This window comes from Neoarthrinium moseri (assembly GCF_022829205.1).
Source record: "Neoarthrinium moseri strain CBS 164.80 chromosome Unknown scaffold30_Wmoseri_CBS_16480, whole genome shotgun sequence".
NCBI classification, from domain to species: domain Eukaryota; kingdom Fungi; phylum Ascomycota; class Sordariomycetes; order Amphisphaeriales; family Apiosporaceae; genus Neoarthrinium; species Neoarthrinium moseri.
This window is the reverse complement of record NW_026055144.1, coordinates 49,983-65,608: the sequence shown is the minus strand read 5'-3', so window position 1 is coordinate 65,608 and position 15,626 is coordinate 49,983. Positions and strand designations below refer to the sequence as shown.

Sequence of the window (15,626 nt, the reverse complement as noted above, 5' to 3'; positions counted from 1 at the left end):
TTTGAAACAAAGAAGATATGGAAGACATTGGGGGATAGTATATGCTTCGGTTCAACGTCAGCTTGATTTTAGATGACTTGTATATTACCATTGTGTCTACTGCTCCTGAAGTTTTTACCGATGCGGTAGTATATAAATCGCTGGTTGTACTTGTCAGAATGAAAATGCAACTCTATAATGCCCGCATTTTCTGCACCTCAAGATGTAGGACTCGGTCCGAAAGCCCCTAGTTAGTCGTTTTCCCCCCAGTAAGGGTATCAGAGCCGACGTCTTTTATAGTGAGAACTGCGTGCAGATTATGGCATGGTCTTTTTCCTCTCTGGCAACCACTTTGGCGTACCCAGGGCTTTGATACACTCAACTTTGTTCAATATCCTTCCTGGCATAATTTTGTTTGTGCACTTCAATTCTTTAAAATTTCTCCAGTTTTGTGTGAGCACCCCAAGTAGTCACGAAATACCTATAGAACTGTATTGAGGAACGTGGCCCGGGTCGACACGTTCCTGATGTCGGCGCTTGATAAACCCAGCCTGTCCATCAGGAATTCTATACAATGCCTGGTACTTCGGCCCCGCCCGCCAGGACTTGTTCCAGTGACGCGTCCTCCCATCTGTAAAGTAGCATCGCGAACAGCCCCCTTCAAGTCATCCCACCACTGCGTGAGGACCTCGTCCACTTCAGCTGCTTGCGAGCGCGCATATGATAGTTGTCCGCCTGACATAAGAACAACGATACAGTCCAGCAGACGTTCACCGCAGTTGCAATCCTCGTATGGACAGAAGTGTAAGGGCTCGTACCTGCAAAGCAGCCAGGAAATGGGAGTTTGATTGTAGCGGTTGCGAAAGTTCGCATTCATGACTTTGAGTGTCCGTGGTGCCCTCAGGAAATGCTTGAAGAACACTTGCAGCAGTTCTGGTTGACATCTTCGTTCTTTGGAATCACAAAGAGCCGCCAGATATTCGCTGATATCGCTCTCTGAGTGTATCCCAACGTCACAGCGTTCTAACAGCATGTCTAGTATTTCCCACAAATCGGACCCAATACATTGCATTACTACGGCGCGAACAAGGTCATGACCACCAAGGAACGCGCCGCGGTCGAGAAGAAGCTTTACCAGCTGGAAGGACTTCTGCCGGTGCTCGAGAAGGCACCCAGTCAGGTCGTGGCTGTACCTTATGGCGCATTCTAAAGGGGTCTGGAACCTGGTTTTTCCTTGAAGGTCGAGCGACCGCGGTTCATTGGCGTCTTCACCACGGTCGAGAAGCAGCGCCACAACCTCGACCGCTCCGATTAGACATGCCCTGGACACGAAGTGGTAGTTTTGAGTGCCGTTTGACTCCAGCGAACAATTCCTTTCAAGCAGCATCTGTGCAATTATCGTGTCTCCGCTGAAAACTGCAAAGTCAAAGCAATCAGCGTCTTTCAAAATCGATCGGGTTCGATCCAGGCTCAGTAAGAGATCAAGCATTTTGATGGCCTCGGTATCTGTACGGTGAACAGAGCGACTCTGTACCAGTTTCCGAAAGATGGTTTTGAACTCCTGAGGTTTCAATGAATTTGCAGCACCAAGGTCTGCCAATACCTTGCACAGCGTGTAGGATCCGAGTTTGCAAAATACTTGAAAGACGGTTATTGGTTGACTCTGAGTGGTTCTGGCGTGAATATCTGTGCCCCGTGTGATGAGCTCTCGGCCGATCATCTCCTCACAGTGATCACAATAGCTATGTGAATTCCTTGTGCTCATGGTTCCAAGTAAATGAAGTGGCGTTCCACCCCAGGCAGTTCTCTCGTTAACGTCACAACCCTGTTCGAGGAGGTAGGAGATCGTGTCGTATTTGGACAGCAAGTCCTGATGTCCCCCCATAGCCGCCAGTAAGGCATTGCGGTGCATGGCGTTCGGAACTGAAACGTTGGCGCCAGCAGCAATCAGTTCAGCAACCACATCTACCAATCCGGATTCGGCTGCGAGCAGTACAGGGGTCGTTGTATCGGGACCCAGACCAGGAAACTGAACCTGCTCATTGACATCTGCACCGGATTCCACGAGTCTTTTGACAACTTGAGCTCGGAGATGCCGGTCAGATGATGTTGGGATGTCACTCTGCCATTTACTAGACATCCTCAACGGGCCATTATTCGTCCTACAGCATGCGTGGAGAGCGGGCACAATAAGATCTTGTGACTTCCCAAGCTCAACCCCATAGTCGAGTAACAGCAGTGCGTCACCAAATCGCCCATGCCAGCAGGTCTCAAGCAGTAAACTGCACTTAAGAGAGGTGGTAACGTTCGGGTTAGCCCCTTTTTGGAGCAGGTATAGCCCCACGGTGCTTAAGTTTCCGCTCACGGTGGCGTATGCCAGCGGACTGAGGCCGGACTCGTCGTTCGAATTTATCCCACTGTCATATCGATTATCAACCACATATTTGACCAGTTCCGAGGAACCAACGAAGGCAGCCAGGTGTATTATTGTCGTGGGCACCATCCACCCAGAGACCAAAAGATTGTGCTTCGGTACGATGCACCTTTTCGCCGATGCACCTGAAGCCAAAAGACACTTTGCCGCGGAGATATTTGCCGAAATGGCAGCCATATATAGGGGAGTGAAGTATACATATGGTCGTGTTTGATCGGCTGTGTTCTGACCTTGCTGCAAGCCAGGGAATAGGATTCTCATTGCCATAGCAGCACTCCCTAGGGTATCTAGGGACAAGGACTCCACATCGGCACCACGGCCAAGAAGGTTTGCGACGATTTCAACGTTGCCTCTCTGAGCCGCAAGATGAAGAGGAGAAAAATCAGCGCCGCGATAAAACGATAGATATTCAAGGAGCCTCCATGGTCGTGAAAGTCCTGGTTTTCCGGGGGCGGCAACACCGTTGGAGACTTCACCAAGATCGTCCTCACCAGGATCGTCTTTCTCTCGACAATGACCGGGCTCCTTCAATGAGGCTTCCAATCCGCCTGCTCGCCGATAATGCAACGTGATTACCGGCGACGGCGACGATGACGATGTGAAAGCCTCGTCAAGTATCAATCGTGTTTTCAGTTGGCTGAGGATTTCATTTGGGTCTGCGCCAAAGTCCAAAACTGCTTGCACGGCGTCGGCATGTTGATTATCAATCAGCCAAGACAAGTACACAGAGAGGAGGTCTGTGTTGGCTAATTGGTCGAGGATGAAAGGTTGGACGACTTTTTTCGTGTACCGGTTCACTGCCAAGACAGCGGTGAGATCCGTCCAAGTGCCCAGCAGACGGACAACATGTAGAAGAAGCTCAACTGGTATATCGGAAAATCGAGCCATGATAATCAGAAAGTATGGTCTCCCCAGCACACGTGCTGCAGCAGCGGCGATCAGAGGTTAGAAGTTTTAGAACACAACGGAGAAGAGGGACCCAGAAATACCGTAGAAACCAGAAAATCAAATGGGATATATATGCATGTTGGCTCTCTCCTCTCCATAGACAACCAATCAAGCCAGAGAAGCGCACCGTTAAGCGCCACCAAATTGCCGCGCCCGGCTCGCATAGAACGCGACGCGGCCCGAGATGCTGCAAAGCGGCACAGTTGTCACACCCGTGCCCACTCTCGCAGCGACGTCCGATCTCGTGATTTGAGGGTTGCAGAGTGCAGATCCACTCACCCTTGCCCGTCCGGGCGATAAATGTAGCCTTTCGCTGCAGAACGCGCCTCTCGTCACAGTTGCGCGTCGAACCATTCAGTACAGCGGCGCAAGAGATGACGCAAGTCACCTAATTGGGTTCAAGGGACGGCCCGAGGGCACATGACAGCTCGGCAGCAGCAGAAACTGATCATGCCATGTGACAATAACCCTAGAATATGTTGGTGGACTTGGGAACTCCAGAGATTGGATCTCCAATGTGTTTTTCCCCCTCGAGCCTTCAGAGACCACATAAGAGAGGGTCTTGAGCCTCCATTAAGTTGTGAGATAAGCGCTTGGTATATGTATCAATTCGAGGGCCAATTCTTCGTTTCGAGGGAAGCCCCCAAGACCTATGAGCTTCAATCACAGCATCTGTACATATGAAGTTCGGAACCAGGATCAGTGCTCCGGAACATACACTGGCTGTCAAGGAAGATTGTCCTGAAAGAGATCGTGGGGCACCCCGGACTTCTAGGGGATTTGTGGCCGCTCTTGTACCTACTTGCCGTCATCAACGGACTACAAAAAACCCAAGGCCCAAAAGCGCCATCCTCACCAGCAACACCTCAGGCATTGGGTAATCATTTCTTTGCCATCAACAAGGCCGCCGGTGGACCTGGAGCTGGCCAGAGTGGTAGCCTGACAATGGCATGATCTTGATAAGTATGCAGTGAGGTAATTTTGAACCAAGTCTAATTTATTTATTTATTTATCCCCAGTTCTAAAGGGCATGGAGGTAGATCCCCCATGCTCACCATCTGATATCGGTAAGAGTTTACATGGTGGTCATGATTTCTGAAAGCTCCCCAGCGAAAATTTGCCCAATGGGTCGATCATCCTGAGCACTCTTCGCCTCCGCCGTTTCTAGGGCAGACAGGACCTGAGCAACGCCAAGCCCGACTTCAGTTGAGCCGATAAGAGTTTCAACCTCGTACCCAGCCTCGTTGACATCCTGCTGCTGGTAACCTCTGGCTGCAAGCAGCGCTTTAAGCTCTGTCACATCCTTCACGGCAGGAACAGCCAGCTCACGGTCGAATTCAAGAACGTCAAGTTGCTGGAAAATACTGCGACGAGACGTTGTGCCCAGAACGAGGAGGCGTCGTCCCTTGGGAGGTTCCGCTTTCATCATGACGCTAATTGCAGTCATGACACCGCTCTGGAATCGCGGTCCGACCGGTGTCCATTCGATCATTTTCTCGATTCCATCAAGGATGACAATACTCGTTGGGGATTTGTAGGCATCGCTGAAGACTTTCCGTAGGTAATCAATCTTGCCTTGCTCGCTCATTCCAAGCATGTGCTTGGCACTGGCTAGTTTCACGAAGGGGAAACCAGAGTTGATGCCAATATCAGCAGCCAAAGCCGTTTTCCCTGAGCCCCTAGGGCCGTGGAGAAGTACTGAGAAGAGCCTTTGGTTCGCCGAGGTGGCGACCTGTTTGGCAAAGAATTGACCGTCGGAACGTATTCGGTTGATATGATGACTGAACGGAATGATGCCGAGAGGGAGCGCGGACTCGAGCTCTTCTTCCGAAACACCAAAGGCCGGCTTAACATCTTCCAGGGCGAGGAGGAAGTCTTCTTGTCCCACTTTGATGTCATCATAGTTCACCTGAGGATTAGAGAGCTCCCCAATCTTAACCTGGCGGGTGAAGGCATATGAAGAAGCGGCTTTGACGAGGCCATTGATCTCGGCGCCAGAAAAGTTCTTCGTTCGGGCCGCAAGTTCTCTGATGTCGACATTGCTTTCTAGGCGACCGTTTTCCCGCATCTTGGCCGTGTGGATTTTAAAGATCTGTTGACGGCCATTTTCATCAGGAAGCGAAATCTCAACATGGACCTCGAGACGACCAGGACGAAGTAAAGCATCGTCAATCATATCTTTCCGGTTGGTCATACCGATAAGCAGGATGTTGTTGAGTTGTTCAACACCGTCTAGCTTGGTCAGAAGTTGGTTGACAACACTGTCTCCAACACCAGTGCCACCACCTCCTCCACTGCCTCTCTGTTTGCAGACAGCGTCCAACTCGTCAAAGATGATGATGTGAAGTCCACTCTCTTCGCCCTTCTCCTTGTATTCCTTTTCGGCATCTGCGAACATCTTGCGAACATTCTCCTCTGACTGACCAACGAACTTGTTCAAGATCTCGGGGCCATTGATAATTTTAGGCTCCCGGGCATTGAGCATCTTTCCGATTTGCCTGGCAATCAAGGTTTTTCCGGTTCCTGGAGGGCCGAAGAGCAGCATGCCCTTCACATGAGGAATACCCATCTGGTCGACGAGGCCACTAGGAAGAAGACGTGAGGAGAACGCTCTTCGGAAGATAGTGGAGAATTCCTCGTCGAGTCCTCCAATGCCCATATTCTCAAACTTGAAGTCAGGTCGGAGAATGGCATTGGTAGCCGGTCTCCTTGCCGACCCCTTCAGCTTGATTGGGGACTTTGCGTCTTTGAAGAAGTTGATGGTAGTGACGTTGGTAAGGATTCCCCGGGCGCTTCTGTCGCTGGTAGAGGGAGCGTCCGAGGTGCCTCCCTTTTCCATGCTTAAGTCCACAAGCTGGACCGTCTTGACAGTAAAAGCCAATGGAATGCTTTGCACATCCATTAGGAACCTTTGACCGGGAGAGAACATCTGGTTTCCAAAAAGCTTGGCAATTTCTTCAGAGAGCTTATCCTGATCGTAAGGAGTCTCGGTCACCTTCGACCGTGCAAAGCCAACCTCGAGGTCGAGGGTGCCTAGGTAAGCCTTTTTGCTGTTTGCAAAGGGGTCGTACACCTCTCCAGTGAACTGGTCTTGCATCGCGATGCCGCACCACGATCTCTGATGTTCCGCCAGACTGATTCTCCCGCTCGGAAAGCCCGGAAGCGGTCGAGCCGTGACGACATATTCGCCCTGAAGTGACGGCCCTCGTAACAAGACATAGACATCACCGCCATCGCGTGACTGAAAATCGTTGGGCGATACTGCCGACAAATTGCGGAAAATGAATTCATGCCCGTTGGGTAGCTTCTCGATGCCGAGAGGGATAGCACGACTTGGGGCGCCGCCGTAGCCAGCACCGCCACCACCAGACATTCTCTGCGGCTGGCGAGATGGTGGTGGTGCACCGTATCCAGGCGATGGAGCGCCGTAGCCGCCACCTTGTGAGTTGTAGTCCCCGGGACCGCCGTAGTCTCGAGGGGGCGGCGGGGGAGCCTGATTATAACCCGCTGGGTTTCCGCCTTGCACTTGCCGACCAGGCAGCCCGGCGCGAGGTCCCCTGCCGAAGAGAGCGTTCCGCGAGTCCATAGCTGCTGATAGAAACACGATATCTGGTGAATTGGTGTAAGATGGAAGGAGAAATGTCGTCGTAGTCTATTCGAAGATGGCGCGGGGCCGAACTTGGGTAAATCGCTGGTTCACGTGTGAACAGATGGTCTGAACGCCGTGATAAGGCTCCTGTGGCCTTGAAAGTATGACGTGGCTGGTATCTCGGTAATGGGTATTTGTCGTCGTTTGAACTCGTCTGTATGAGTCTCTGGTTGTGGACATCTGGTCAGTACAAAGATGACAAGTTGGTGCGTTCCAGGTTGTTGGTGGGGGTGGTTACATGTGTGGTTCAGGCAGCGAAATGCCAGGCCGCCTAGCGGTTTGCTCGAGGATGCAGTGGCAAGCGAATGATGCGTTTTCCTTAACACAGAAGAGAAGTTACCAGAACTGGAGTGGCGCTTCCAGCGTCGGGTTGCCACGATGTCGTCTTGTCGCTGAGATGTTCTTTGTAGTTGACCAGAAATGCGTTGGGTCCGCTTGGAGCTGCCTGCCATGTCGCATCTGACGTTTCGACGCCCTGACTGGTGGGGCGAAGTTGGGCCAATGCGGCTTAGCGTCTCGTGCACGGGTCGAGGGGCTGCCTACGTCCCGCTGTCACAGCTTGCCCGCCTCCGGTGCCGACCTTGTGACGAGCCCGGCTGCCCGGAGCCACGGCGGACTTTGGCTACGGTGCATTCTCCTGGCTCGCGCCTACTTCGGTGAGCGGCAGCTTTCGAATTGAAAAACGTTACAGCTTCTTTGCTAGGACTGGAACTCTATCCTCTCTTGTGCCTAGGACACCCCAAGTGGCTTGGAAGGACCTACCCCGGGGAAACATCACTGCTGCGAGCTCGTCTTTCACTCTGGGCGGGAGCTCCCTCTGTGATATTGGTTTCTTCCTCCGACTGAACCGCGGACCATGGAAGCTATGAAAATCTTCGGCAGACTCAACTCTGGGCATTGGAGGTTTGCAGGCTGACTCAGAAGAAACCAACCCCATGTCCCACGCTGTAAGACACGATTACGATAGGTAATGTCCGTTGGGCCTGAAGAAGCTCACGGGGACACGGGGATGCACTGATTTCTACGCGTTGCCGATGGCCAGCTTCGAGGCACCGAGAGGCGAGCCTCCGTTTGTGTAATATAAGTTCATGAAGTGAACTGTATCAATTGAACGTTGCGATGACCAAAGCCTCTTGAGGGACTAAATGTGTTGGCTCTAGTCTGATCATCCATGGGCAACCCGCCAAGCCAATGCTACAACCAGTAGACTCACCAGAAGCATGAAGGATATACCATATCACATCACATCGCATCAACAAGAAAAAGGACGAATCGCCGTTGAAGGACAAGTGATCTTCTATGGATCATAGCTCCCTAACTTGGACCGAAAGGTGGGGCGAGATCAGCATCTGCTCATCATCTTGACCAACGACCAGTTCCCTTGCCGGTTGCTTGGGACATTCGTTGTTCCCCCAACAGACCTGCTCGTAATCTAGTCCCTTTTCTGATACATACCTCACATGGTGTTAGGCTGTTTCATTACGAGGCCCTTTCGATGCGAATCGCACCTACAGCGACCAAAGAGCCCTCGTTTTGTCATGTGCGATTCCATCCCAGGCTCCTGACAGTGCTGAAGCCTGGTTGCCTGCTCACGTTGCGAAATGCATGCATACAACATCGTAATGATAACATAACCCTCAGCTGCAGACTGACAAGTGAACCCCGGTTACCCCACGAGTCACCAAGGGCAATGAATGGCAATCTTGCATGTTGTTTTGCATCCTTGGCCAGGGTCCAAATGAGGGGAACGCGGCAAAGGGCAAGAGCTCAGACTCTCGATCAATAGGTTTGTCGCTCGAAGCGGTAACCAACATAGGGATCGACGGCCGCCCTCCACGGTTCAGGATTAAGCTTGTGTCTTGGCGTCTCCTCAAGAGCGACCGCCCCGGCTGTCAACTCTGCGGTTATTGCCCACTAGCGCTTGGCCGGCCACAGGGCTTCTGCCGAATTGAGGTCGTGATAGGCATCGTGCCATCAGCGGAGCCGAAGTTGAGAGATGTCGGTCAACATGTGCAATTGAGGCGCATATCACAATACAGGCAGCAAGGGTGGAGGTTGGAGCAGGCGGGTAGATGCAAGCTCATAAAAGGCGAATGGTAGCCGGCCCCAGGTACAAGCTTTCTCTGGGCAGTTTCTCCTTATCTTGGGTTGTTCGGAGAATTCATACATATCCCAATTAGAAGCAAGATGAAGTTGCTTTCCTTAATCCTTGCTGCTCCTATTGCTCTTGGGGCTCCTATCCTCGAGGCGAGGGAGGATACGACTATCCCGGGCGAGTTTATCGTTGTCTTGAAGCCCGAGACGACTAGTGATGGTATCCTAAGCAGTATCCAGTCAGCGACAGATATCCTTGGCGGACTGGCCCCAAAGTTCAGCTATACGCTCGGCAACTTCAAAGGCTATCATGTCTCCGCAGCAAACGGATTGATCGAAACGATCTCGAAACTGAGTGAGGTCAGACTTCAGAGCCAATATACAAAGACGGCGGCTTCGTTTTGGCTGACCTTAGGTTTAACAGGTTGCATACATCGAGCCGGATGCCAAGGTTTCTTTGAATGCTCTGGTAACTCAGAGTGATGCCCCATGGGGGCTTGCCCGAATTTCTCACGTAGAACCCGGAACGACAGAATACATCTACGACGAATCAGCCGGAGAAGGAACCTACTCGTATATCATCGATACTGGTATTTATACTGAGCACCCTGACTTTGAAGGCCGGGCAACGTGGGGCGCCAACTTCGTTGAAGGCGAAGAAAACGTTGACGGCCATGGTCATGGTAAGTTCCCATTCTCACCTAGGGGCTAAGTTGTAGGGTCGTGATCTGACATTCCCTTCAGGTACACATGTCGCAGGAACTACTGGCTCAGCAACATACGGTGTAGCCAAGAAAACCAACCTGATCGCTGTCAAGGTCCTTAGTTCTGAAGGTTCTGGTTCATTGAGTCAGATAATCGCAGGTATTCAATGGGCCGTTGACGACGCAACCAGCAAGGGTCGTAAGTAGTCCTCCTGAGAGTCAAGCGATAACCCATCGGTGATTTTCCTTCCTATTTCAAATGTTGACAGCCGATAGGCATTGGGAAAGCTGTGGCAAACATGTCACTGGGGAGCTTGCGTTTGTTCTCGCAATCCGTCAACGATGCTGCAGCATCAGCAGTTGAGGCTGGGCTGTTCCTGGCTGTTGCGGCAGGTAACGATGGTCTTCTCGCCATCTTGCAATCGCCCGCATCCGAGCCGAGCGTCTGCACCGTTGCAGCGACTGAGTCCAACGATCAGCGTGCTTCGTTCTCTAACTGGGGACCCGGTGTTGACATCTTCGCACCTGGCGTTGACATCATCTCGACCTGGAACAACGGCTCGACCGGGATCATCTCCGGAACATCCATGGCCACGCCGCATGTCACTGGCCTGGGCGCGTACCTGTTGGCGCTCGAGGGAGAGCGTGATCCCATTGCCCTCTGTGAGCGAATCCAGGCGTTGGCAAACGAAGGTGTCGTGGGGTTGGCCTTGTCGTCGAACAACCTCCTTGCATACAACAACGCAGGAGGCGCCTGAACTTACTCGGGTTGTTGATGTAGCCTTGAATTTGAAATCCTGATCTATAATACAACTATCGTCTCACGGGAAAAGGTCTCAATGCCATAGTGGGTGTTCTGTAATCCATCGTAATCCCTCGAGGAGGTTGGTGTTAACGTGAAGACGGGACGAGAATAAGGTTAACACTAGCTACTGGCCAATAATGACCCAAAGTACCTAGGTAATATTTGAGGAGTCCGTGAATGTGTCTCCAAACTCGTGGCCGCACAGCGGCACAGTGGCAAGATAATATGTGTGTTGAGAGACATAGATGTTGCCAACCTAGAAGCAGTGCAGCTCGATAACGGAGCCAATTCAGGAACGCCGACAGACCTGATAAGTTGGGTTGACCGGAGAATTAATCCCAGCATGGACCGCTGGAGACGGAACCCGTCGCGGTGGAAGCGAACGACGGGGGGCTTTGGGGGATTGGCGGGCTGGAGCCGGGGTGCTGATCGTGTGCGGCGGCCCGCCTTATGTCACCGCTCGGCGCCTGAGTCGGTCTGTACCTAGGTATCTGTATCTGGCTTGTGAAAAATTCAATCTGACCAACCTCTGGCAACATCCAACTTGTCCACCATCGCAAGCCACCCCGACTGTCGCTTGCCAGCCTATCATCTGGACTCCCTCTTGCGTCTCGGATGAGCCGGTTCATGTGCCCCAGATCAGGCTTTTGAGCCCCGTCCGCGACATCTCTATTTCCCCCAACCATCATGCATGCGGTAGGGCTCGCCTCTGCTGCATCATCGTCATCATAATTCACGCTGGATTCAATACCAGCCGCCGCCTCGCTTTTTGGCACCAATTCTCCCTTCACCACGCGCAAATCTCGAAGAGATAACCACCTCCACTCAACTTTCTGGCCTTTACGATTTTACGACTTACGACGACTTTTTACCGGTGCTGTTTTCTATCCTATTCTCCCACCTTTTCCTTACGACATGTCTACTCGCGGCAAGCCGGTCATTCCGGCAACACCTCGCGTCATTTCTCCGAGCCCAACACCTTCAGAAACCCTCCTCGATGGCTCCCAAGATTCATATTTCGGGCCTGTTACCCGTTCGGCTGCGCGAAGGCGTCAAACTGGCAGCAGCATCACACCCCAGCTGCCTATCGAGGAAAACGTGGATGAAGAGTCGGATCCAGATCTTCGGCGGGCCCGGACGCGATCTCGAAGCCCGATCAAGACACGCACAGTCGCGGGTCTCTCGTCCACTACGAAGCCACGATCGAAACGGGTTGCCAAAGCCCCCGAACAAGAGCTGAACGAACATGCCAATGGGATGTTCACGACATCCAATGGCCACCTTGCGCCGACGCCAGTATCCCCGACGGGCTGGAACTGGCGAGACTTTAGTCGCAGCCCAAGCCCCTTGGGCTTGATTCCAATACACCGACACTTCAGAACGTTGGTACACAAGCATGAGGTCCCAAGGAAGGTCCTGCACGTGTCGATCGGTTTCCTGGTGTATTGGCTCTACGTAACTGGTACACAGACATCGAGGGTCACCCCTTGGCTAATGGGATTTCTGATACCCATTGCCACCACCGACTTCCTCCGGCACACATATGCGTCACTAAATCGGTTTTACGTCAAGTGCCTTGGTGCCTTTATGCGGGAAAGCGAGTATTCTGGATACAACGGCGTCATTTTCTATCTCTTGGGGGCCTGGATCGTTCTCCATTTCTTCCCCAAGGACGTGGCTGTTGTTTCTGTCATGCTCCTTAGCTGGTGCGATACTGCCGCTAGTACGTTTGGTCGACTATACGGCAGACATACTCCCCGAATCAGACGAGGCAAGTCCCTTGCAGGCTCACTCGCTGCACTCCTGGTGGGTGTCATCACGGCCGGTTGGTTCTGGGGTTGGCTCGCCCCACGAACCCCCTCTTTCCCAGGCGACGAGTTGCATCCTTTCATGTTCAGCGGCTCCCTGCGCTTACCTCACTTCGTCACGGGCTTGCTTGGATTGAGCGAAGAGCAAACAACGATTAGTGGAGTCCCCGCCTTGGGCCTGATGAGCTTATGGTCCGGGTTCGTTGCGGCCGGCAGCGAGGTGATCGATGTTTTTGGCTGGGATGATAATCTCACGATACCGGTCCTGAGCGGCATCGGCATATGGGGATTTCTCAAGATTTTTGGTTAATGATAGACGAACTACAGTAGAAGGACAACTCAAGACAGAGCAAACACTGTTTGATTGGCGTTGGCATGGGCAAGACAAGGATGGTAGGGCATTGGCTGGCCCCAGATGGACAAGGATCCGGGTGGGATGACTGTTCGAAGTATTTGGCATAAACTACCCTCTCTGCTCTATGGTGTCAAGGATCGTGGAACTCAGATGACCTCTGAGCAAGGACAAGGTCGCAAGCTCATCTGCAGCATGGCTGCTAGTGCGAGTTCAGCGCCTGTGCAGCTCCTTAGATCGGGATGATGTCTGCATCCAATAGCTAGACTCGGTTCCCGCACAGTCCGGTCCGTTGCCTCTGGGATTTGAACGCTCACATTGCCGGGCCATCGTCCACTGCCTGGGACAGATACATCGTGCATAACCGGGTCTCTTGGGAGGGAGTCGAAACCCACCGTCCGCTGCAGTGACCAACTATTGAAGGCCAGCGGCTTATGATCCCAAAAGAGTAGGCACATGCATCTCGGATTAGATATCGTGAGTACTTCGAAGGACTTAGACAGCAGTAACTCGCAATGTCCAGCGCATATGTGGACTTGCATACAGATAAAGAGGCAACGTCGCAATCTGCATTCAGAATCATGTAGAATTTGTTGTCAAAAACCGCCACCCAAGGCGGAATTGGCCTCTCAGAATGCTCAAGGCCTACTCGGCTACTTCACCCACCCTATGAGACACTGCCCCATCATCATCGGAGCGCAATTACTGTTCGACTGCATACACTCCGACATACAACACATACTACTGCTCGCTGTACCTAGTCGGTATCCACCGCATTTAACCAAGCCTCCTGCATGACCCCCATAGTCGGCTAGAATGTATTTTCTCACCACCGGGCTCATCTCGTCATGCTTCGGTACACAAGTCAATATTCCTCTACTCAATGAATGTTGGTTACTGTTCTTCCTCGCATGGTGAAGGACACGCCTCTATATTATGGCAGGGCTAGGACTCAAGACCGAGCAAGCAAGCAATCCTCTGAGATTGTATGGACATTGCCCGTATACTAAAGAAGACCCCTGTCCCGAAGTCGCTAGGCGATCATCTGGACTTTAGAAGACCAACAGTGATGAGGGCCCGCCCGGCAAGGCGTGTACATATTATGTACGAGACAAGCCGACCTCCATGAGCTAATGCAGAAATGACTAGCCCAACATGACATGGACCCGAAAGCTGGGTCTACCTAGTTCGACGACATGATAGGCAGAAATGAGACCTTCCAACAGCAACTGTTTGCCGTAAGGGTCAACGCCCTTCGTCCGCTCCAAATATGATCTGTCTCGACATGAAGAGGCTGTACAATTGGCGCCCGTAGAAGCTCATATTCTCAGGAGCATTGTGTCAGCGCCTGTCGACGCACAGAATGAAGGGCTGTATATTTCGAAGAGCCAGATGTGGACATGAAACCCTGTAGTCAGTATGCTGGTCTGCTGACACGGCTGGACTTGCGCTTCTCTTAGCACGACGAAAAACCCCTTGTCTTTCACCGAGCAAGGTTTGGGTACCACCAAAGCAACCGGTAGGATCTTTTCAGCCTGCCTACTAGAGTTCGCCGGCCCTGTATGCCACTACTTGGTGTGTAATCAAATATCTAGTGCTCGCCCGCTCCAGTCTTTACAGGTTAGTGGCCGCCAGTCTAGAAGTATGCGGCACACGTATATACACGCAGCCCATCTGCGGCATCTTATAACAGAAGGTGGTCCTGTATCGCCAGCAGCATCTATATGGCAGCAGACTACGAGTCTACATTGAGATACCAGTGTGTGAAGTATCTCGCCTTCCAGTGGCCGACTGTTTTATTCCTCACTCGTGCGGGACGGAGCGCACCCCCTTGGAAACCCACCCATGAGGGTGAGGCAGCCAGCGCATGCAGTCTTAGTTGTCAATGTATCTCGGACGCAACTAAAATCACATGCAGCATCCCACCCCTTGGGTAATGCGCAGGTTGGGCCGTTTCGACGGTACGCAGGCTACTCGTTGGCCACTACAAAACGAAGCCATACCCCATTGCACGCGCAATGTCCGCCGGCTCCGTGTTCTAATGCACTCCCGAGGCGCAAAGCCCATTTTCGTCCATGGAGACACGGCCATCATCATCGCTCACCACAACAGCGTCCCGTGGCGGGGCATTGGACGGATGACGGAGGGGCAATCGCACGCACTTTTTCGAGCACCTGAAGAGGGGTCAGGTCACGACTGACTGACGACCACGTTTCGTTCTGCTCAATTCCACCACCCCTGTCCAGCGAAATCCCGACTTTCTGGCCAATGGAAATTCGCGAAATTCAGCCAATTCTTGGAACTCCCCTGCACCCTTCTGGAATTTCTCTAGACAGAGTCGCCTCCCAAGCCCGATGCGGAAGCGACAGGGCCCCCAGGTTTTGGGGGGATTGATTGCGTGCAGCTTGGAGAAAAGTCACCTCACCCTGCAAGGCCCTGGGCTGAAGGAAAAGAACGTGCCTGCCTGCCTGCCTGCCTGCCTGCTGCGTAGTCTTTCCTAATTCAAAGGGCACATAAATTCCAGACTAAATAATTCGACGGCAGCCCGAGGAGGGAAATGCAACGTGAAATTGTATTCGCTGATGACACACCCCCGGAGACTTGACAACACATCATACACAACGAAAGAAAAAAAAATTGCCCGACTTGCTGCACTTCTGCCTGACCGGACTCCTGGCTTGGAACAATATCCAGCACGCCGGTTTCTGGACGGCTCAACGCTCGATGCCTCCCTCCATGCCCACTCTTATCGACCAAACGCATCTCTGACTCCGCTGCAGGCTCTCCTCTCTTCCTTCCCAGCTCCCGGCTCGTGGGCCAGTGGCCCAGACGCGATCCATCGCCGCTTTTGCC

The 15,626-nt window shown here is 52.5% G+C and overlaps 4 protein-coding genes across 4 annotated transcripts; 2 read left to right on the top strand and 2 right to left on the bottom strand.

Annotated features, from left to right (window-relative positions):
* Positions 1–460: 460 nt before the first annotated feature.
* Positions 461–3,301, bottom strand: JN550_007632 (uncharacterized protein; the record flags this gene model as incomplete). The annotated part of the gene is made up of 1 exon (XM_049319504.1): positions 461–3,301. One exon carries the CDS (start codon positions 3,299–3,301, stop codon positions 461–463), a length of 2,841 nt encoding a protein of 946 aa, XP_049170289.1.
* A 1,135-nt stretch (positions 3,302–4,436) lies between these two features.
* JN550_007631 (uncharacterized protein) lies at positions 4,437–6,947 on the bottom strand (the record flags this gene model as incomplete). Its single annotated transcript, XM_049319503.1, has 1 exon — positions 4,437–6,947. One exon carries the CDS (start codon positions 6,945–6,947, stop codon positions 4,437–4,439), a length of 2,511 nt encoding a protein of 836 aa, XP_049170288.1.
* A 2,250-nt stretch (positions 6,948–9,197) lies between these two features.
* Positions 9,198–10,566, top strand: JN550_007630 (uncharacterized protein; the record flags this gene model as incomplete). The annotated part of the gene is made up of 4 exons (XM_049319501.1): positions 9,198–9,464; positions 9,529–9,787; positions 9,849–10,007; positions 10,085–10,566. 4 exons carry the CDS (start codon positions 9,198–9,200, stop codon positions 10,564–10,566), a joined length of 1,167 nt encoding a protein of 388 aa, XP_049170287.1.
* Positions 10,567–11,528: 962 nt separating this feature from the next.
* JN550_007629 (uncharacterized protein) lies at positions 11,529–12,731 on the top strand (the record flags this gene model as incomplete). Its single annotated transcript, XM_049319500.1, has 1 exon — positions 11,529–12,731. One exon carries the CDS (start codon positions 11,529–11,531, stop codon positions 12,729–12,731), a length of 1,203 nt encoding a protein of 400 aa, XP_049170286.1.
* Between the last annotated feature and the right edge of the window lie 2,895 nt (positions 12,732–15,626).